A 23865-nucleotide genomic window follows, 5' to 3' on the forward strand; every position below is an offset into this window, starting at 1 on the left:
TAGCTAGTTGTAGTTAGGATCCTATAGAATCCATATTCTTGGCATATTTTATCCATTGAAAGAAGTAGTAAAGGAAGCAAGTGTGATAAGAATTTCTTAATAAAGGACACAACATTTTTTGTTGTGGATCTTGGGGAAAATGGACATGGAAGAAAATTAAAGAGTAGAACAATTGCAAGAAGATAAAATTCAGGTCTAGTTCTATGTGAAAAAGTATTAAAAGACAGGTTCGTCTCCCAACAAACTGAATTGAAAGCAGACAATGGGAAAAAAAGACATGGAAATTGCTTAAAAAAGAGTGAAAACAATTGTTACAGAGTGCCACATAAGTGTGTAAAGTTACTTTAATGAGAGATAAGAAAAAAGTGGTTTGGTGAATTGAAGGATTTGTGGGTGAAAAAAAGAATATGAAAGAATCATGACTGCAAAAAATGAAGATGAAAAAAAAGACATTGTATAGTACACATAGAAAAAAAGGTAGCTGAAAAGAATGTGGTCAAAGACAGTAAGGTTACAAGATCGAATCTGGGTCGGTCACTGGGACCAGAGAGTTACTCTTCGAAGCTTTCGGACTCACGCTGGAATCCATCGTCAGGGAACCTCTCTACTGGTATACGCACAATAAGGTTAAGAGGCAGAGAAATTTTGTGAAAATGAAAAAACTATTTTGGAAGTGGGTGAAGAGGGATAAACGAGGATCTAGCAGAGTGAATAGAATTAAAAGTAAAAAAAGTCATGAGCTGATATGAAAGGAAATTGAAGTGATGGAAGCTGGAAGAAGCATAGAGATTTTATGTGAATTATAGTGATCAAGTGGAAGAGTAGAATTCAAAGGAATGCCATAAATGTTAGCATGCAAGAAAAGATATAAATTTTGTGAGCTTGTTGAAAAATGGAAAGGCTGCAGACATAGATTATAATTGGAGAAAAATCAAACTATGGCATGACTGTGTGGTAAGACTGCATCTGTGTCTGATCATTGGAAGAATGCACCTGCTGCCCTGTGCAAAAAGAAAAGTAGCAAGAATGAATGCAAAAACTAAAGGGAGATTAGTGTTTAAGTGTACTTTAAATTCAGGTTGAAAAGGTTAAAAAATGATGAGAGCAACATTTGGGGAGTACAATGTGGTAGGTATTATGACAAGCAGGAGCTTTACAGAACAGATTTTTGCTCATCAGCAATTAACTAAGAAATATATGAATGTGAAAAAGATCTATTGTACTTTTTACCATATATATATATATATATATGTATAGATTAACACCAAATCTTTCAGCTGACCAAGCAAAAAATAGTAATTTTAAGTATTTTTTTAAAATTCAGATTAAGAACATGCAAACAATATAATAATAATAATAATAATAATAATAATAATAATAATAATAATAATAATAATAATAATATAAATAAACCAAGTTCAGCAGCTAACCAAGGTGAACTGTGAATGCAAATTTTAATGCCTAACTATAAATTGAAATCAAAAGCGGGCAGATTACAGTAATAATAATTGCCAACACATCAAATCAACAAACCAAAGTTAGAACAGTGGGTACAAAGGCAGGCCACAATTTTTTTTGAAGATGTTAATTAGCCCTCCTATTCTTCTCTCTGAGTAGTCTGGTATTTTGGCCAGTTGCACGTGGTATGGTTTCTGAGTCAGCACATCCTGTTAAACTAAACAGGTCAATGGTTAGAATCTAGAAAAAATATTATTGGCTTCATGCAGATGATACCAGTGAGAGTGAGATTGTAATTGATCATTTAAAACACTGTTGTGTTTCATCACCTAATTATCTTCAAAATATTCAGTTTTCTCGCAATCACTTTCTCTTTTGCATATACTTTTTAATAGCATTTTTTTCATAGTTGAAAGTTAACACACAAAGAAATAGAAAATAAGAGTAAGTTGTAGAAGTAAAATAGGAAAGATAGAAAATTGGTCTTCTTTAGAGGTTTTCCAAATATTCCTTAACACTTGGATTCAATCTAACATAGTTAGAAAGAATGCTGATCTGACATTCTGAATGTCAGGGTTCAGGAATTTTACTATTTCATTCTTCATATTCAGTAACTTCATATTTTAAAACATTGGTAACTGAGAAATTTTCCACCTGAGCACTTGGCATACTCCCTGTAACATCTTAAGGACAGATTAAAGATGGCTAATGTTGTCAATGTGACATAAATAATTTGATCCAGGATATGTCTCCAAAAGCTTTTCCCTCTTTGGACAGCCCCCTTCTAGGTTCTCTATCAATGCTACTGTTCAAGAATTGGCAATACTGGAGGTATTTTCTTATAATCAACATTGTGATCCCAAAAGCAGTCATAAATCAAGGATTACTTGTATGCTTATTGATTAGCAAAATTGGAAGGGAATTGTGAAATTCCGTCAGTCTGATAAATCTCTGAAAATAGAACAGAATAAGACCAAATGTTGTATATGGGTAAAGCCAATGGAAGGAAGATTGAGTTTGAAAATGGGCTAAATAGGAAAAAAATCTTCTAATCTAGTGCATGTACACATGCAAAGATATACTAATACCACATAAGAAAAAGATGTGTCTGGTAGTGACTGCTGGTAAAAAAGACAGAAAGATTTAGAGAGGCAGTGCTCTGTGAGCTTCCTCTGATTTTTAATTACCTGCTGTTGTATTGTCCAAAATCAAATTAATGTATGTAACAAGCCAACTTGAAAGCCACAATAGTGGTACTAACAGTGTCTTTAGTACCAGTGATGATAAAAAGCATGTTCTTATGTCCTCACCATTCCTATTTAATTTTGCCTCTTCTTTCTTCATTGTGATCTCTGAATCAAAAATCTGCACAACTTTTAATTGGGACATTCCAGAATTTAAAAACATTTATGAGAACCTGATCCAGATGTCTTATGTTGCCAGGCAAGACTCCTATTATCATCCAGCAGTTCTTTTATGGTCATTTAGTATTCATTTAAATATTTAGGATTTCGTGTAGCTTTGTTAACATGATAAGACTTCCTCTTTCCGCCATTTTGTGAACAGTTTGCTTACATTTCTTTGATTGATTCTATGAAATGCATGTTTTCCTATTTTTTTTTTTAAAAAGAGTGAAGTGCATTAGTGGGTATGTGAGGGAAACTAACCACCATTGCTTCAATATAAGAGTAGAATTTTTCTACTTCTACGTTTGTTTTCCTGCCTTTAAGTGATGCATATTGCTTAAATTATACATTTAGAATTTTGATGAAAGTTCATCCTTTCCCTTCTAAAATAAAATTTAAAACATTGATCTCAGCTGCTAAACTTTCCAACCTCACAAATTCCTCTAATCATGCTGACTCAAAATCTTCTTACTCTTTGCATTGATTGCTGGTGCTATCTGTCTGCAGTTTGATTCAGGCCTGGTATGTAAGTTTGGAAGCAGAGAAGGCTGAGTGCCAACTCCTAAACTCATTCTCTGTTCCTGCAGAGACATTCTGAAACACCATGTTAGTGAAGGGATAGGGGTGTGAAAGCAGCATAATTAATCCTTCTGTAGAACAATTCCTTAGGGAATCTTTACCGGGGCCTGGCTAAATGCAGCTTAGAATGCTTTCTTGTGACAGTAAGCTTTCCTGCCATGCCACTGTGATAGAGCATGCAAGTGGAAGAAGAATAATTCCTCTGTGGGTTGAGCAACTCAACACTCTTGCTTTGCATGAAGATTAAATTAGTCAATAGATAACTCCAAACTTGGCAAGCAGCTGGTAGCATTAACAAGTTGTGCAAGCAAGTATAAAAACAGAGGCTCTTGCGGCACAGAGGGCCTCTGCTTTGCAGATACTCACCCTTGCATGCAGCATTTTCCAAATTTTCAGCTGAGAACATGGAAATTAGGCTGTGGAACACTGCATTATTCATAACTTGGCAACCAGCAGCTAGGGCACATCGCCAAAATAAGCCACTACTATAATTATAGGTGAACAAAATTCTGAATACATGTTCCTAGAAAGAGTACATTAATCAAGATGGAAGGATATCCATCTTCAACATTAGAAATCTTGTCAGTTCCTCAGTGGAGGCAGCATTCCTTCACAAGATTCCAAATCAGCCTTTTTTCAAGGTTAGCTTACAAAGATACCAAGCAGTAGATGTTCTTGTATCAAGTGGGAAAGCTAACTGAGGTATTATGTGATAAAAATGTATTCTCTCATTCTGTTTCAATTCCAGATGAATAGGGCAGTCTATGTATTGGGCCTGTGAAGATAACCCTATTCCGTCTCGGTTGTTCACTGAATATTCCATGTAATTTGTGATTGATCTACTAAATCAACTAGGGCCAGTCTCCCATCTGCCGCAGTCATTCTGTAACCCCTATGTGATACCCAAGTAAAGTTGCAATTCCAAACTAACAGAAATACTATATATTTTATACTGTACTAAGTCCCTAAAACTGGGCAGAATGTGCATGCCCCAAAGGTGAAATGTTCCACATTTTATTTCAACTTTGTCTTGAATATGCTTTTTTACACATTTTCTGCACGTTTTTTCATTAGGTAACCACAAGACCTGCTTTTTTATATTTTTCCTTATTAAATACCAAACATATACCGTATTTTCCGGCGTATAAGACTACTTTTTAACCCATGAAAATCTTCTCAAAAGTCAGGGGTCGTCTTATACGCCGGGTGCTGAAAATTTAGGGACAGGGCTGGCTGGAAAACCTGGAGCGGATCTCCCATTTAGTCTGCGCAGGGAAAGTGGGACCAATTGGAGAAGAAGCTGCAGTCTGTGATTTTTTTACAGGCTGGGGTCTGGGCGTCTTTCCTTCTAAAGTTGAAGAGCAGCTGTAGTATATCCCAACTTGAAAGGCAAGTGGGAAAGGCAGCAGTCAGAGCAGCGCAGGGAAAGCTTTAGAGTGAATTAGGAAAAGTGAAAAAGTGAATTAGGAAAATAGGGAACGGTTGCTGGAATTGGGTATGTCTAGTTTAATGAAGAGAAGGATAAGCGGGGGACATGATAGCGGTGTTCCAATATCTCAGGGGCTGCCACAAAGAGGAGGGAGTCAAGCTCTTCTCCAAAGCACCCGAAGGCAGGCCAAGAAGCAACGGGTGGAAACTAATCAAGGAGAGAAGCAACCTAGAACTAAGGAGAAACTTCCTGACAGTTAGAACAATTAACCAGTGGAACAACCTGCCTCCAGAAGTGGTGAATGCTCCAACACTGGAAGTTTTTAAGAAGAGACTGGACAGCTATTTGTCTGAAATGGTATAGGGTTTCCTGCCTTAGCAGGGGGTTGGACTAGATGACCTCCAAGGTCCCCTCCAACTTCTTCTTCTTCTTCTTCTTCTTCTTCTTATTATTATTATTATTATTATTATTATTATTATTATTATTATTATTATTATTATTATTATTATTATTGTTTAATCCACTTGCACTGTTTTATGTTTACATGTTTGATGACAAACAGCCTTATGTCCATAAATGACAGTTTTCCTACTAAGCACCTGCATGTCATAAGCATTTGAATTAAAATTACCATATTAAAATCAAATCTGATGTTTTTTAATTTTTATTTGGTGTGCATTGGAAGAGGGGTAGTCTTATACGGCGAGTATAGCCCAAACCCTATAATTTAACAGGAAATGTAGGGGGTCGTCTTATATGCCCAGTCGTCTTATACGCCGGAAAATACGGTAATTGTAGTCTCGCAATTATATACTTTATATGGTATCTAGTAAGCGGAACCATTGGAATAGATGCAGTATAAAGTGGCTTGTTACTGGGCTGCTAAAACCATCAAGGAAGATTTTTTGTAGGTTATCAGAAAACTATAATCGAAAATTTATTTTGCACATCAGCAGATTTTAGGGATAGAAAGCATTGATTGTATAGGTGGAGTAATAGTCAGACTTACCTAGTATCGATAGTATATATGATCTCTGCAGTAGAAGTTTTTAAAAGAACATAACTGCATTTCATGCAACAATGTGTAGCCGGGGAACAAGAACTGATGTTTCAGAAATATAATTAGACACTAAGTATATAGGGAATAAAGGTTAGATTTGGGGTAAAGAACATTTGAAATTATTTAAAGATGCTTATAGTTTTAAATCTTTTGTCAATTGCTGCCTTTTAATATGCTGATTGAAAGAAAATGGGATGGATTTTTTTAAAAAAATTAATCAGTTTAAATGTGATGATATTTTAGAAAACTACTCAGTATACTGTAGATCAGACATGTCAAACTCGTGACGTCACGAGACGTATCGGGACTGTTGCCATTCCTGCAATGGGGTGGGCGTGGCTTCCGAATGACACATCCAGCCTGCAGGCTGGCAGTTTGACACCCCTGCTGTAGACTATCTTGGGTGTAGTGAATAAAATGCTTAACTGATTTTTTAAAAACTGCACAAAATCTATCTAGTGTGAAAAATTCATGCCAGTTCTGGATATAATTTAAGAATTTCACTTTTCATAGGTATATTTTCCTGTGCACTCAGATTCATTCAGATCATTTTGCTATTCTTGAATTATAATCATTAATTAATAGGTTGCTGTATAATTTTATATTCCATTTTTCTCTATAGATTTGTTGTTTCTTTGTATTTGTACATGTTGACTAGATGTGCCCTTAGAAAAAGCAGTCTAACAAAGATTGTATTTATTTCTGTATTTATAGAAAACAAAATTTATTTGGGGAATCTCATTTTGATGTACATGTTCGTCGCCAGATAATTCCATGATAAAGGAGTTAGTAGGGAGGTAATTCATGTTCTTATGAAAAAAATTATAAGAAGCCCTGAATTTGTTTGAAGTCTTAGACCTGCAAAAAAAAGACAAAACAAAAGGATTATGTTTTAAAGATGGAAAGAATAAAGAGATCAGGTGTTGAATATAGTCCATGAAATTTTATTTGTCTTGCATATAATCAATTCTAAATATATTTTACAAGGCACATATAAACAGCAGGACTATAAAATTTATGAAATGTTGTGTATGGTGTGACTGTTTATGAGGAGGAAGGGAATTTGTATTCTGTTGAAATAAACTTGAGGGGAAATTTATTTTGAAAGCATTCTGAATTCTGAAGCAAAATTGAGATGAAGGGGAATATCCAGCCACCTCTCTCTTGTATGTGGTCTGTTTTCATCTGGCCGCTGCGGGAGCAGCAATTACACAGGAGTGGCAAAATTTTAATACTTTTCTACGAGTGATTGGAATTGGACATATTTTATTACTATATGGTTGTATTCTGGTTCAATTGGAAAAAAGTTATATTGTTCAGTCTTGCTATATTCCTCCCTTAATAAATGTATATTTAACAATGTCTGAAGCATATGAAGTGATAATAACTAAATCAATACCTCCTTCATTGATTGTCCAGGATTTCTTCTGGACATAGCACTGGAGTAATTTTCCAGCTAACTAGCACCCTGATCTACAATCCTGCTATTGATTGACCATTGTATCAGACAGGCACTGTATGGTGTTGCATATGCTTCTATTTAGCCTTCTGATTCGTTCGTTTATTACTGGATAAGAGTGATCATTTGAGAGACTTCCTGAAATTGTCCAGTGAGAGTTGGAACTGCTAGGATTCCTATAAACAAGCTTTTTGTATCACTGTCTGCTGCTTTCTTTCCAAGCTTCAGTTGCCTTTGGCAGGACTTTCTATCATAGATTCCATCCAGCTTATCTTTCTATCAGTTTTCATTTATATACTTTTTTGTTAATCTTCTATATTGTTTATTATTAAAATAACCCATACATGTTGTATGCAATAAATCAATAAAAATACAATAAAACAAACTTCCATAAAATAAACACTGTGCTGTCTGTAACTTTTAAAAGTTACTTATTGAAGGAAAAGTAATATACAATTTATTCCAGCAGAGCTGAGCTCTCTTTGTAGTTTTACCTGCTGAGACACTTTGTTCTTAGGACAATCTCAATTTAGCAATTCTGTCCCTTCAAAGTCCCATTTGGCTGTAGCAGTTATTATACTATAGAGGCCAACTATTAGGGGATAAAATAAACTTACCAAGGTAAAATGTTGTTGTTGTTGTTGTTAGTTGCGAAGTCGTGTCCGACCCATCGCGACCCTATGGACAGTGTTCCTCCAGGCCTTCCTGTCCTCTACCATCTTCTGGAGTCCATTTAAGCTCATGCCTACTGCTTCAGTGACTCCATCCAGCCACCTCATTCTCTGTCGTCCCCTTCTTCTATTGCCCTCAATCTTTCCCAGCATTAGGCTCTTCTCCAGTGAGTCCTTCCTTCTCATTAGGTGGCCAAAGTATTTGAGTTTTAGCTTCAGGATCTGGCCTTCTAAAGAGTAGTCAGGGTTGATCTCCTCTAGGACTGACTGGTTTGATCGCCTTGCAGTCCAAGGAACTCGCAGGAGTCTTCTCCAGCACCATAGTTCAAAGGCTTCAATTCTTTGGCGCTCAGCCTTTCTTATGGTCCAGCTTTCACTGCCATACATTGCGACTGGGAAGACCATAGCCTTGACTATACGCACTTTTGTTGACAGGGTGATGTCTCTGCTTTTTAGTGTGCTGTCTAGATTTGCCATGGCTTTCCTCCTGAGGAGCAAGCGTCTTTTAATTTCTTGGCTACAGTCCCCATCTGCAGTGATCTTGGAGCCCAGGAAAATAAAATCTGTCACTACCTCCATTTCTTCCCCATCTATTTGCCAGGAATTGAGAGGGCGGGATGCCATGATCTTGGTTTTCTTAATGTTTAGTTTCGACCCAAGTTTTGCACTCTCCTTCTTCACTCGCAACAAGAGGCTCTTTAGTTCCTCTTCACTTTCTGCCATAAAATGTATATATGCCAAATATGTGTTTTACTTAAACTAGTTGGTTAGTGCAAGGGTAGGCAACCTCGGCTCTTTTATCACTCATGGACTTCAGGAATTCTGGGAGTTGAAGTCCATGAGTCATAAAAGAGCCGAGGTTGCCTGCCTCTGGGTTAGTGCAAACTTAAATTTCTACAGAATTTGATGTTTTTTAGACTCTATAGGCACAGTAAGGATGAGCCTAAAGAATTGCATCCCCGCTCCTTATGTGGACTTATAAGAAACCCTTGTTTTGGATTACTTGCTCACTTGAACCGTGACAGAGTTGCAGTTATTAATATATTAGACAATGGCTGTTCTTTTTATTCCCTCTCTATCTTTTAAACCAAATATATTTGCAGTGCATGGATTTACCCTCTGCTAGATAAGTTTCCTTCCTTTTTTATGAAGTGGAAGTTCTTTTTAGAGATTTGCTCTTAATAGTTTAGCATCCCATTGGTTAACTATTGCAAGAAAGTGCTTGACGCTTATATATCAAACAATCCTTTTTTTTAATGCTTGTGCTGAAATCAGAACTTTCAGAAAATTTCTCTTGTGGATGTGATACTGCTTTTTGTGAAGTGTTCACGTGCATAAGGGTTCTGCTTTTAATGTCAAATTAGCTTCAACTTGGCAAAAAAGAAACATCATACGAAATTTATCAGTATTTTTCTTCCAACTTTCCCCCATTCCAGAGTACAGTACAGTATTTGCCCACGAGTTCATATATCGCCTACTTTGCTCCTTGACCTTTGCCGTTAAATCTTCTCCAATGTTGGCTGCCTCAGCTGATTCTCAAGCCTACATACTGTATAAGCTGATTTGATTCTATCTGTTTAATCACTTCTTAAGAGCCAAGACGTACCCTAACTCTATGTGGTTTGCCTACTGCACTCGGCACATAATGAAATCAGCGAAATGTTTCTAAGAACTCAGCCAGCCCTGACTTTGTCATCTATTTTAGGATTACAGAAGACTCGGCAGTGACAACATTTGAGGCGCTAAAGGCTCGCGTTCGTGAATTAGAAAGGCAGCTCTCCCGTGGGGACCGCTATAAATGTCTCATTTGCATGGTGAGTAGTTTGCCAGTTCTGGTCATGAATGAGGAAATGACACCATACCTCTACTTCGGCTGTTGCAAAATGGCCCAGTTGATAGGGCAAACTGCAGCATTATCCACTATTGCTTGACTCTGGAGAAAAGCGCTTTTTTTCTTTCTCTGTTTCGGTGTATCTGTTATAGTAATGACATTACCTTTGCCTAGTGTATGGGTTTTGCTTTTATAAACTATATAGTTGATGATCTTGTAGAACATATATTTTATGTTTTTCTTCCTGATTTACAACATGTAATGTAATCATTTCTAAAACTTTGATTAATGCTTAAGGCTTCAATGCAGACCATTTACAAAATTATTTAAACTAGTCCTTGATCATGGTGGCTGTGGATTATGGGAGTTGACATCACAATATTTGGGGAGTAGGAGCTGGGAAAGGCTGTAAATAAAGAGCACCTGACTGGTATAGCTTATTATTGAAGTGCTGAAGCTCCCTCTAGTGGATCAGAGTCTGCAGATCTCTGGATATCACTTTGTACATGTTGTACAGTTTTACAACACAGTTGTTTTTTATTTTATTTTAAGGGTATTTGTGTCTTTCATTCTAAGCTATAGCTTTATTTTAGGAAATATCTTTTCCTGGGACACAGAGTACAATTAAGTCTGTATGGAAACTATTATCTCCTCACATATCCCCAATGGAATGAATGCCAGGTGCCTTTTAACATTTACCTTTATCTCTCTAGACAGCAAGCATATGTTATATTTGGCAGATGTGTGTGTTTGAATGTTTGTAACAAATTTACTACAAGTATTTGTTATAGTATCTTAATGTGAAATTAATCTGTTCAATGATTAATCAATAAAGTCAGTTGATTTTTGTCCATTTTTCACAATGGAAGGTTAAAAGTCACCTTTAATTTGTTCCTAACCTACATGTAAGCATGCAGCACTATATTGTGTCTGTTCTCTTTTGAGGCATAATCAAAGATACATATTTTGCATTTTATATTTACAAATGTGCATCAGTTCACAAATGCATGTAAAATCAAGCAATAGTATGGAGGTCAAGTGAGAAAAAAAATAGAGACACGTTGCCCCCACTGCATCCTGCCCTGCATAATTCCAGATTCAGTTTTATAGTAAGTGATGCAGTAACTTTACTTTCTTTCTATAGGACTCATATACAATGCCCCTGACCTCCATCCAGTGCTGGCATGTCCACTGTGAGGAATGCTGGCTGCGGACTCTGGTAAGTCTCTTAATTTCTTAGATGGTAGCTTATATTAGATTCTTTTTTTCCCTAGTTGAAATTACAGCTACATGAGAATCCTCTTCAAAATACTATGCCTCTATTTTATTTAATGGCAATCATTCTCAATGCTACCTTCTTTTGCATTGACAGCTTTCTGTCAAAAACCCTTGATTCTATCGTAATAGAAACAAATAGTTCACTTTTCTTTTCAATAATGCCATTTGCCTGTTTAGAGAAAGAGAGAGGTTCAACAATAAGTTTTAAAAGTACGATTAAAGGTTCAGTTGTTTATCTTATGTCTCACCTAGACTACTTCTGAGTTCCATCTCTGGTGCATGTACCAACAGTTTTAGAGCATACAGATTTCCCATCTAATCAGTAGATTTTTTTGACTCTTCCTGTTTATACCGTTGCACCCTCAGAGGTGGTTGGAGAACTATTCCATGTTTCTAACAGTGCAGACTGGCTGGGATGCGAATTTTACTTTATTTTCTTTTTATTGCATTTTATTGTAAGGATTTATATGGCTACATAGAATAATTGTAGGTGGCTCACAACAATCCATAAAACATAGTTTAAAATAAAGGTACCCTTCATTTATTCATTCATTCAACCTTTCTACTAACTTTCTAAGTCACTCCAGTCTTCACTGACCTAAACTTTGCTGATCTTCATTCTATTTGGCTCACGAATGAGCTGGACATATTATAGCAGCACAGTATTAAGGGTCTTTCACATTTACATAGAGTGTAGACCTGTATGTTTTTAGCAGCACGGGCTTCACTTTGTATTCCTCTGACTATTCCATTCAGGGGCAGGCAGATTGCAACTTTCCACAGGTATATGTTACTACAGGTAGTGTGAGAATTGTGAGAATCATAAGATTACAGTCGACCAGGGCTTTTCAACCGGTGGTACCCGTACCATTGGTGGTACGCAAGCACCTGGCTGGTGGTACGCAGCGTCGCCTTCCTCCCCTCCCTCGCTCCGCTCCTTCCCAGCTCACTTGCTGCTGGAAAATATGCTGCTTGGCCACGGCCTGCCGGAACCCTACTGAGGGTGTGCAAAGAGAGCAGGCGCAGAGCAAGGCAGCAACTTCTTCTCGTGCGGAATCCATGTCGCCCTTCTTACTTCAGAAAGGCGAGTGTCTTGCTCGTCTTCTTCCCCCTCCATCCAGAAAATAGAGCGGGCCCTGGAGGAAGAGGACGCTGCCTGCTACTAGAGAGGGCCTGGCCAGACGGAGGCTCCCGGCCGAGCCAGCACGCTCCCCCCACGGTTCCAAGGACGACTGTCACCAGCGGCGGGGCCGACGCCTTGCAGCTGCCGCTCCTGCCACAGGGCAGAGCGCCAGCAGCCACGAGGCCGTACCAGCCCTGAGCAAGTGAATCAGGTAGGAGGGAAGCAGCCCTTTTTGCCGTAACCGCCCCTTCCCCCTGCCCTGCCCTGAGAAACCAAAAGAGATGCCTCCCTTTGTGCTGTGCTCGCTCCCCGCTGAAAATGTTTAGTTTGGATCTGGGGCCCGCCAAGGAGCCAATCGGCTTCATCAAATTCTTGCAATGGATAAGTGAGTGGTCGCGGCTGGAGGCGCCCAGCCAGCAGGGCCTTGGTAGGCTACGCAGCGCAGAGCCAGGAAGCCACGCAGGGCCCGTAGCCAGAGCAGGCTCGCTCGACCCCCTTCCCCCAAAAGGGTCGAAAACAGAATGTAAAGGAGGCAACCAGGGGGAGGGGGTGTCACCGCCAGACAGCTGGGAGCACCAGTATATTCTTCCCACTGCCGCCGACCAGCTGAAGGTCTTGGCGGCCCAGTCCCAGTGCCGCTGAACAGCCGGGAGTGTTGGCGGCCTAGTATCAAGGCTGCCAGACAGCTGGGAGCACCGGTATCTTCTCCCCGCCGCCACCGACGAGCTGAAGGTCTCGGTGGCCCGGCCCTGGCCCTGCTGAACAGCCAGGAGCATCGGCTGGGAGCACCAGCAGTCCCACACATCTCCGTCGATCAGCTAGGCGCTCCAGAGGCTGGAACTCCCACCCGCCAACTAGCTGTTCTCTCCACCCATCCTACTGTGATTTCTCAATGCTCCTGCCGCGCCTGGGGGAGGATCATGGATGTTTTCGGGGGGGGGGGTGTTGCAGCCAGTTCCTTTCCCCCCTTGTCCAAAGCAGGATAGGGTGAACTTTCCTCCCGCCCGCTCTGCTTTTGCCCAGTTTAGCACTTTTGCCCAAAGTTTAATGCTTCGATTCCTTCTAGGTCTGTATTATGGCTTTTCCATAACCTAATCCTCTGGCGGTCTATTTTTGGGATTTTTTTTTCTCTTCCCCCCCCCCACCTTCGCCACATACCGTAGTTGTGCTGTTTTCGTCCCGCAAGCCACATGCCTAAGCCGTGCAATCTGCGGTTCCAATGGGTCGTTCTTAAATCTTAAATACTGCCTGAATCGGCTGGGTTTCCCCCCACACATACACACACGACTGACCTCTTTCCCAGGAACACCAGATCCAAAGTGCCCGTTACGTTGCTGAAGGAATCCAGAGAGGCTTATAATAAGCTGTCTGGGGCTAATAGATGAAAATGGGATCTTTAGCGAAGGGGGGGGGGTTGCAAGGGAAGACAACTGTGTGGGGGTCTGATCCAGGGGCCTGTGGGAGAGTGAAATTGGTATCTTCTCCGAAGAGGCTATTATGTAAGTTTATTCGTGGGGGCGGGGAAGAAGAGCAAAATGGCACGTCTGTTTTCTACTGCTACCAGATGGTGGCCCTTTCAAGGGAAGGGACCAAAACCAGCTGCAACCACCCAGCAGACGGGGCGAATAAAAACCGAACACACACACCCCACCCCACCCCTGCTGCCGATCCTCAACAGAAATGCTCACAAGAATGAAAACCTTGGGTGGGCAGGCAGGTGTCTTGCTCAGCTGTGGCTTGGGGGGCACTTTTTTCAGTGCCATTGTAACTTCGAACAGTCACTAAGCGAACTTTTGTAAGTCGAGTACTACCTGTACTTCATCCCTTTTTTCTTTTTTTTTTCTTTTCTTTTTCTTTTTTTTCTTTTTTTTGTCATCAAGTTTTTGATACCTTGCTAGGCGACTGGTGGTACTCGGATGTTGCCCTATCCTAAAAGGGGTACAGTGGGTGAAAAGGTTGAAAAGCCCTGCAGTAGACCTCCCAACGTGCCAGATCAAACATCCTTACAGCTCAACTCTCATTTTAGCCTGGTGCTTGGAAGAAGAGCCAGGTCTTCACAGACCTTCAGAAGGCTAAAAGGGTAGTCATCCCTCTATCTCAAGTGGGAAGCTGTTCCAAAGGACTGGGATGGCCACCAAGAGAGCAAGCCTCCAAGGTCATATCAAATGGCAACATTTCAAGGAGGGGACTTGGAGCACACCTACCGTGTCTAATCCAATAGGACTAGCAGATACCCTCAGGGAGATGTAATCATGCAAGTAACTGGCCCTGAGATGCTAAGGGAACTCAGTTCCCCTAAGACAGGGGTAGGCAACCTCGGCACTCTTATGACTCATGGACTTCAACTATGCTGACTCAGGAATTCTGGGAGTTGAAGTCCATGAGTCATAAAAGAGCCAAGGTTGCCTACCCCTGCCCTAAGACAATAGTCGATTAGTTTTAATTGTGCTATCATGCTTTTATTGTCTTATTTCTTCATTTCCCCCATCCTTTTGTAGGAAGCTGCTTTAAATTGGCTTTGCAGGATAGACTATTCTCCTTCAGTGAGTGTTGGGTATACAGTTAATGTAGTGCAGGGGAGATTTGCAGCTACAGGTAGTAGAATTCATAATTCATATTATATGAGAATGTGAGAAAGTGTGAATAAAATGTTTTTATATGAGTGAAAACGTGCAAGTAATTACTTCCTTCCAGATGTTTAGTCCTGCTGAACAGATTTTATTTGTGAAATTGGTACCTGAAGTATTTTAAGGCTTAAGGCATTCATCCTGCACTTTACAACCTCTAAATCCCAAAAATCTGGCCAATGGCTCCTCTCTGCCAAAGCAATCCTAGGCCCCACATACTGTGGGAGTGAGGTCGTTGAGATAACATGCCACATGTAGTGTGTACCTAAAACACTTGTGCACACCTGCTTTAGACATCAATAAAAATTTGTTTTTTTTACTTGTTTTTGCAAAGTGAGTTTTAAATAAAATAGGAGTAATTGGTCTTGTTGCATCCATTATTCAAGCCTATCTACTATATAGCTTATTAAACTAGAATTCCTGAAAATGCAACAATTCTTTTTTCCTGTTAGGGCCTGAAAATAGTATTTTACTGCCCATGCTCCTTCACTATAATAAATTTAGTACTGGCTATCCGTAAGGGTTTTACATTTATGGAACAAATATGCTTTAAAAGAAAGCAGTCCTCAATATAACGGTGGCTTGGCTCAGGAATTAATATACTTTCCTTAAAAAAAAACTTCATGTCATACTTTGGCAGTGATTTGTTGTCTTTGTAGGAATGATCCCAAACACTTAACACAGTGAAATGTATATGAGATAGAAACATAGTGTTTTAGGTTCTGCAAATAAATTTCATCTGAGGTATTGAATGCAAAACTAAAATTGTGAGTCTCAAATGTATAATATCTCTCTCTTGATTTTTTTAACAACAATTTCCTTTTGTCACCACGAAGCAAGGAAAAATAAATTCTCTAGTCTTGATTTAACATTTGCCAGGATTATTTTATGAGAAACTTGATATGCTCAGTTGATTAAATTCAAAATAAAACTGACCAATTAACTCAACTAATGAAATCATATGATAAAACATGCTGTCTCAGTTGAGCCGTATTTTTGTAAACTTAGTTCATCAGTATAACATCTAGATAAAAATATAGATGCACACAAAGAAGTTTTGAAACACAGATATAGATATATTAAATTGGATCCAAAGGAGATACTTAGAGAAGGAAAAGAGAAGTTATCTTTTCAGTTCTTCTATGCATCCTAACCCAGGGATGGTGAACCTTTTAGAGACCGAGTGTCCAAAAACTGGCCCCGCCCCACCCCCATCTGCCCCCAATCCTGCCCTGCCCACCCGGCCACTCACCACCTCCATGGCCTGCTGCAGCAGATTACCCAGGCAGCCCAGCAGCACCATAGCAGCCATGCCCTCCACCTGTGCTCCGCAGCAGCATCTGCGCATGACAGGGTGCAAGGGCAGAGTCTTGTCCCCACTTCCCGGCTGCCATGCCCTTGGCTGCTCTGCATGGGCCACCTTCAGGAGTGACTCTCCGGGGGGGGGCTGCAGGTGAGGGGACCGTGGGGGGAGGTGGGGCTGAGGCGATGGCATGCATTCCCACAGAGAGGACGAGTGCCACCTCTGGCACGTGTGCCATAGGTTCGCCACCACTGTCCTAACCACTCACAGTGACTTGAAATATGGTCCCTTCTATGAATCAAAGAAGTGTTATCTTTTACATAAAGGCCTATTTTGACCCATCTGATAGGACTTCGCTAGAGAAAACAGTATCGGCAATATTCTAAAAAGGGACACAGTTTCCAAACCCTGTGGTGTAGCCCCATGCGGTACGACAACAAACAGTGGTGCCAAAGAATATTTCACTGCTTAAAAACAGAATTGTTAATAAGTTTTGCTGCAGCTTCCCACAGTGCATGATTTGGGAACTGCTAGGGACACCCTGAAAAATTGCTAAGACGCTAAGGGTGGGAACTTCTAAAATAATAGTATAATACCATTTCTACATATACATTTTGCATTTATTTCAGTAAAGCATTGGTATATACATAGCATCTATATCTTCAAGATGATACTATTAAAAGATACCAGTTGGAATACCTATATTTTACTCTGAATTTACTGTTCAAGATTGATTCTAGCTAGGCTTGTGCTGGTTAGAAAAAAATTCAGCTCTATTACCTGCAGTTCAAACACTCTTCCTTTTTGGGAAAAATGAGAGAAGAACGAAGTTTAATGTGATGCTTTATCACATTATTTGTGGCCTAGCATTCAAAATAGGGAATTAAGCTGTGGAATGGAAATGCAGCTATTCACCTGCTCCTCAGCCCTTGCTCTCTCCTCATAGCCCACAACATATTGCAGGAAACATTTTGTAAGGTAACTGTTGTTTTCTTGTTCACTTAAAAAAAAATCACTCTTTTCTGCCTGCGTTCACATGTTTCTAATGTAACCATTAAAATGTAGCCTGAAGACAGCAATAAAAAGCCCAGGATGCCTTCGTGTTGCTGTGTCTTGATCAAAGTCAATGAGTGTAATCTTGTTAAAGCTGCCCTTCCCTCCTCCTTTTCTTTATGAACGTGATGGTGTACAGCATATTGCATTCTTGTAATTAAAGTATCTCCTTTTATTTTGGATACAGAAAAGATGCTTGCAGTTTGTTCTTAACACAAATGAGGAATAGTGGGCAGAGGCAGGGTGGGTTGATTTAAAAATGGTCATATGTTTCCTTGCTCTGGAAATTGATTTTCCTCTTGGTTAGCAAAATGTACAATCCTGTTTGTACATGTAGAAAAATGTGCCCTAGAAGGGCAGCATATGCAGTTGTGCAATAATTTGTTGCGATAATTTGTTGCACTTGGTAAAAGTTAAAAGGGAAAAAAGAGACTGGAATAGTGGGCTTGGCATGCTTAAACACTTCTGGACATTGCCATTCTTTCACTGTTAGGGAAAATTTAACTTTCATCTTTTAGTTTTATACGACTAGCGAAATGTTTGCTTGGATGACATTGTAGCATGGTAAAGAAAGTGGAAAGCAAAGTGGACGTGACATTCACAAAAACTAGATAGGACTCACATAACTTTTAAGTTATTGGGAAACAAGCACAAGGTATTCACTAATGCATGCTAATTTCAAGCATTTCTTATCCTTTGTTTTTGTCTGACAGGAATTACTGTGGTATCCTTGGTTTTGGATGGTGATTTGATTTTCTGGCATCAGATGTTAAATGCATGAAGTAACCTCTTTAAGTATTAATTTCACTTCAACAAGTACAATAATATTTAGCTGCTTTACTTTTCCTTATCTACAGAATAAAGGTAAAGGTTCCCCCGCACTTGCGTGCTAGTCGTTTCCGACTCTAGGGGCCGGTGCTCATCTCCATTTCAAAGCCGAAGAGCCAGTGCTTGTCCGAGGACGTCTCCGTGGTCATGTGGCTGGCATGACTAGACGCCAAAGGCGCACGGAACGCTGTTACCTTCCCACCGTAGTGGTCCCTATTTTTCTACTTGCATTTTTACGTGCTTTCGAACTGCTAGGTTGGCAGAAGCTGGGACAAGTAACAGGTGCTCACTCTGTTACGCGGCACTCGGGATTTGACCCGCCAAACTGCCGACCTTCTGATCGACAAGCTCAGCGTCCTAACCCACTGAGCCACCGTGTCCCTTATCTACAGAATACAACAAATCTATTATTATTAACATGCTAATGATAATATAGTGAACCCAATTCTACAATTGCTTACTAGTTATCCCCATTCCCCGTATAATTGTAATTAATGAGTTGTATCCTGTATTTCAAAACCATGATATAGAAATAATTTGGGACAGAAGTGGCATTGGTATTCCCTGCTTGTAAAAACCAACCTTCACCAAATTCCAACAGACTTCCTGTTTAGGATTTGCATGAATTTTAAAAAAAAACAACATTCTATGGTGGTGATACAGTTCTTTCAGCACATGCCCTCAGCTTGACATTACAGTTGGCACAGATTCTACATCATGCCATTGCTGAGCATTACTTCAGTAAGAAACCTACTGAAAACATAAATTTTGAGCACATAGTGAAGTAATAGGATGGTTTATCCTCCTTAAATTTTTCATATATTTTGGAGTTTGGATAACGTTTTTTGAAAATTGAGGATTGCAGCTTTGTAACAGTGGAAGCAGCACCTGCAGATTAATTTGGATGACAATATTAATGAAATACCCAGATTCTCCAAGAAAAAGGCTTTGGTCATGGACTAGTGAAATGAAAGGGTTCATTTGAAGCAGCTACAATAGTGTCTATAGCAAACTTCACTGATGTTAACACAATAGACATGATATCGTCACGGAAATAGTGCTATTAAATAATATGATCTCAGTTCTTATTAAATGATAATGTCATACATTTCACCATTTGGCCTCTTAATGCAAAGCAGATATTAACAACTAATAACCACTTCAATACAAAGCATTTTTACTCCCTAATCTTGCTGTGTGCTGACTGACTGTCAATAAAATTCAGAGCCAGGAAGAATCAGAAAATGAAGGCTATTAGAATTATAAATTCCTTGTCAATAAAGGAGAATATTTGTAACTCAGGGTTGAAATGAGAGGTCCTTGGTGCTCTCTGAACTTGGTTGTTTCCTTGCATACGTTTCATTATCTACCTAGTTTGGATAATGAAACATTTAGGTTTAGGTTTATTCAATTTCTATACCGCCCTTCTCCCGAAGGACTCAGGGCGGTTAACAGGGCATATATAAATAACAGTACAAAAATTAAAAAGAAATTAAACCAATGCCCAATTAAAATACAATGACAATAAAATAGTAAAAAACCCATTAAAAAAAACCTAATATTCCCCATCAGGCCAGACCAGCTAGTTCAAATAAGTGGGTCTTCAGCCCGCGGCGGAAGGAGCGAAGGTCCGGTGCCATCCGGAGCTCAACCGGCAGTTGGTTCCATAATGCCGGAGCACCCACAGAGAAGGCCCTCCCCCTGGGGGCCACCAGTCGACATTCCCTGACCGGAGGCACCCTGAGGAGGCCCTCTCTGTGGGCACGCACAGGGCGGAGGGGAGTTGACGCCGGCAGCAGGTGGTCCTCGAGGTATCCCGGACCCATGCCATGTAAGGACTTAAAGGTCATAACCAAAACCTTGAACCTTGAATTTGCAAGAAAACAAGCTCAGAGCTCACCAAGGAACCCTTATAACGGTAAATACTTTTTTTAATTCTTAAATAGGGTACTGTCTGGAAAGTGACAAGTTTTTTAAACAAAATACAGTCCTTAATTCCAGATACTGAGAACATCATTTTACCTATCTCCTGAAAATACTGATTAAGATAAAATACAAAAAAAATATCCCAGATACCCACCTATCATACAGATTTTATAAGGATATTATACAAAAAAGTTGGCATTTTTATACTCAGTTCTTTTTCTAATAGTTCCTGCCATGGAATTTGGTTATTTACAGCTGCCACTTGACATCTTCATTGAGGTGTCCACTGTGGTCTTGAAATCTTTTTTCAGATTTTTACAGAAAACCGAGACCACAACAGCCATTCAAAATTACAACAGACCTTCCTAGGGCTATTTAAACCCCATTTTCGGAATTAAAGTGGCCACACACACACCCCTACAGTCACATGATTGTATTTTGGGTACTTGGCAGCCAATTCATCTTTATGGCCATTTGTAGCATTCTGTCGGATGATCACTATTCGTGACGGATTTTGCCAGTTTCTGGCATTTACTTTCAATTTCCGGGGGGAAATGCCCATTGGTGAAAGTGGATTTGCTTAATGACCTCTGGGTTCATTTAATGACCATCATAAAAATGGTTGTAAGTTTGAATCCAGTCATCTGATGCCTCAATGCACCACCACAATGACTTACAGCTTTTAATTCCAGGCTCCCTTACAGTCATATATTGAGGACAACCTAGACAACAGTACGCTTATTAAAACTAAATTGCATTTGCAGTTTGGTTGGTTGATCATTCATCCAGTTTTAGAGAGATCCTTTGGGATCTCTTCACTCTCTTCTTTTTTAGATACTTTGAATAGTATTATCAACAAATCTGACTACTTCGTTGCTTTCTTCTCCAAATGGTTTTTGAACTCAAATATTAGAAACTGGAGATGGTGAGCAAATAAAGGCCAGTGCTCGAGTTATCTCTCTTCTCAGAAGATTGTTATTGACCCATGTGTCACTACCAAGTAAAAGGAAATACTGGGAACAGAGGCAATGTAACAGGGCAATAGGAATGAGAATCACACGATGAGGCCAGTGAGGATTAAGTGAAAAGATGAATTGGGAGACTGACCTAAAATAAAGAAATGAGACAAATCACTAGGGACAGGGAGAGGTTTTGGTCTTGACTATAGGTGATGAGAGTTTCAGAGCAGTAATCCTAAAAGATATTTAGCTTTGAAGTAATGATTCCAATAATAGAACTAAGTAACTAAGAGGATTGAAGGAGGGCAGCTAGATTAGACTATGATAGCAAAAAAAAATCAGTCTGATAGGAGCTTTTCTAGCAGCATTGGCTGGCTAGACATGTAGGATTTAAATTGGAATAAGGTGGAGGAAGAAAGGTAGGTAAGCTAGATAGGTTAGATTATGCAGATACAGCTTACACTTTACATTTAACTTATGAATCAGCAACTGTAATGTGTTGAGACCTTCTGAGATTGCGTGAAACCTTTTGAAATATCTTGAGTTCAATAGTTTCTCATTTAATGTTAAAGTCCCACTTTTCTAAAAAAAAAAGTCACTTTGAAATCTACAATGCAATGTCCTGGGAAATTACAATGCACTGATATTACTTCTTCCTTGCTTTGAATTCTAATGTCAAATTTGTGTCCACTAATTCTTTTGTGCAAAGCTTGTCCTGTTTGTCCTATGTAGGATCCAGAAGGGCATTGCTTGCAGATGATGGTATACATATCACTTTAGAGGATGAGTATGTGAAGGCAGCTCTAATCTTATGTGTATACTTGGGGCGTGTGATGTGAGGGCAAAATAGACATCTGGGTTTATTGCAGGTTCTCGTTCGTATGAGGTATCATTGTTTTGTTGTCCCTTATTACTTATGAGTATATTTGGGGTGGTTATATGCAAGTATGGGCTTGTCACAGAAAGTCTGAAAAAGTGTGGTGTCATTTGTTTAGTATGGGCTGGAGATTAATAATGTGTTTGAGTGGTTTTGCTGAGAGGTGTAGGTAACAACCAATTGTATAGGTTCTCCCTGGGAATTGATCTGCTTGTATTGATTTGTCTATTGTTTTGGTTGGGCGGATAATTCAGTCTTCTAAATGCCGGGTTTAATTTCATCAGTTGAGCAACTCTGTCAAGTGGTTCAGAATAAATATGGTCATAACATAGAAACAGACTAAAAATGATTTGGTGATGTGTTCTAGGTGGGAGCTAGTGGCATGTAGATATGTATGGCTTTCTCTAGGTTCCCTGTATGTAACGTAATGTTTATGGATTCATTGTGTGGTTTTATAGTGACATCACTGAAGTGGACTTTTCTATAGTTAAGTCTAGACTGAGGCTGATGGGAGTTGAAGTCATGTTAAAATTTAATGATTCATTTTCATGGGTCAAGTTGATGAAAATATCATTGAATCTCTAAGTAAAAAGGCTTTAACTTAGGGGAATGGATCTTCTCTGTTGGGAGTATGGGTTTTGCAGCTAAGTGAGCATAATTTTGAACGAGAAATAATTGAATAATTGAAATAATTGAAATTTTAAAGATTTATATTAAAATTCAGATGTTACCTTTATTGCATATTTACAATGAAACTTGTTTTTTTCTCATTGTCTTTCTATGAATGCAAAAATTACACTTGAAAAGGAATCATTTTATATACCTCTTTATCTTGTATTTAGGATAAGTTATCTTTAATTTCTTCAGTTTGCTGTCCTGTATCTTTTAAAACCACCAACTCTCATGATTGCTTCCATTTTGTAAATGGGCATTCTTCCATAGTCATCAATTTATGACAGTATTGATAGCAGTCTTAAAATGCTGAGATTTGCTGATCAATTCAAAAGGACAGAAAATACCTAGCATTTATCTTCACTTTGATAATTATATTAAATTATGTTACCACTTAAATTACTTGAAATCTTTTCTTCTCTCTTCCATGCATCCTGTGCATTTGGAGTGAATAGCATTCCTCATCTATTAGGAACATGAAAATGCTCATTTCAGAAACTTGTAACCGATGTCCTTTTTACAGTTTAATGTATTTAAAACTGTTTTTACCTAATGCACATTTACTGACTACACACTTTTCAGCTTTTACCTAAATAATCTGTAGTCGCAACTTGCTTCTTTTCTAGACCACGTAACTTGCTGTTCATACGTACACTGTGAGCTTATGCACCAGAGACAAATTTCTTGTGCGTCCAATCACTCTTGACCAATATAGAATTCTATTATCCTGTCCTCTCCTCTCCTCTCCTCTCTTCTAAAGTAACTTAGATTCTGTTAAGCTTTCATGTTTTAAAATTTAAAGCAAAATTCCCTGCTCTTTTGTCAAGGCACTGTTCTTCTGATATTCTGTGAGAAATAATGACTTTAAAAGTGGGTTTTACTCATTTTTTGAACTCCCCAAAATGATTAATCAACTTTCAGAATCAATATTTGCCTAATTTTAATTAAGAATGTATGAGGTAAAAAACAACAAAAAACTTCTCATTTCTTTTTGGTGCTGTGTTTGCCCTGGAGCTACATTTTGCAGCCATGTTTTATAAAACCTGGAAAACTTAAGTTCATAATGGAAAGCCTGAAGTGGCCTTCACTTCTGTTACTCATTAGGATTTTTCCATGGGTCACAATGAAAGGAATAGAACATTTCTGATTTTTTTTAGTGTTACATTATGTTATGTTATGTACTGTGTATGTATATGTGCATTCGCATATTCATTCATCCACTCATTCAACAGGTGTGGCATATTTCGGTGTTTTTATTTCAAAATAAAAGTTTAGTAATCACAGCTGGCAAGTGAGCTACATGGGAATTGGGAAGGAAATGTTTTC

The 23865-nt window shown here is 39.1% G+C and overlaps 1 protein-coding gene across 1 annotated transcript in view; it reads left to right on the forward strand.

The window, feature by feature from the left end:
- The window catches only part of RNF220 (ring finger protein 220), a 336566-nt gene that overhangs the window by 309536 nt on the left and 3165 nt on the right, over positions 1-23865 (forward strand). Inside the window, 2 exon segments of the mRNA XM_081322276.1 lie at positions 9768-9876; positions 11038-11112. Of these exon segments, the coding sequence (XP_081178402.1) occupies positions 9768-9876; positions 11038-11112 (184 nt within the window).

Source organism: Vipera berus (genome assembly GCF_964194415.1).
Source record: "Vipera berus genome assembly, chromosome: 3".
NCBI classification, from domain to species: Eukaryota; Metazoa; Chordata; class Lepidosauria; order Squamata; family Viperidae; genus Vipera; species Vipera berus.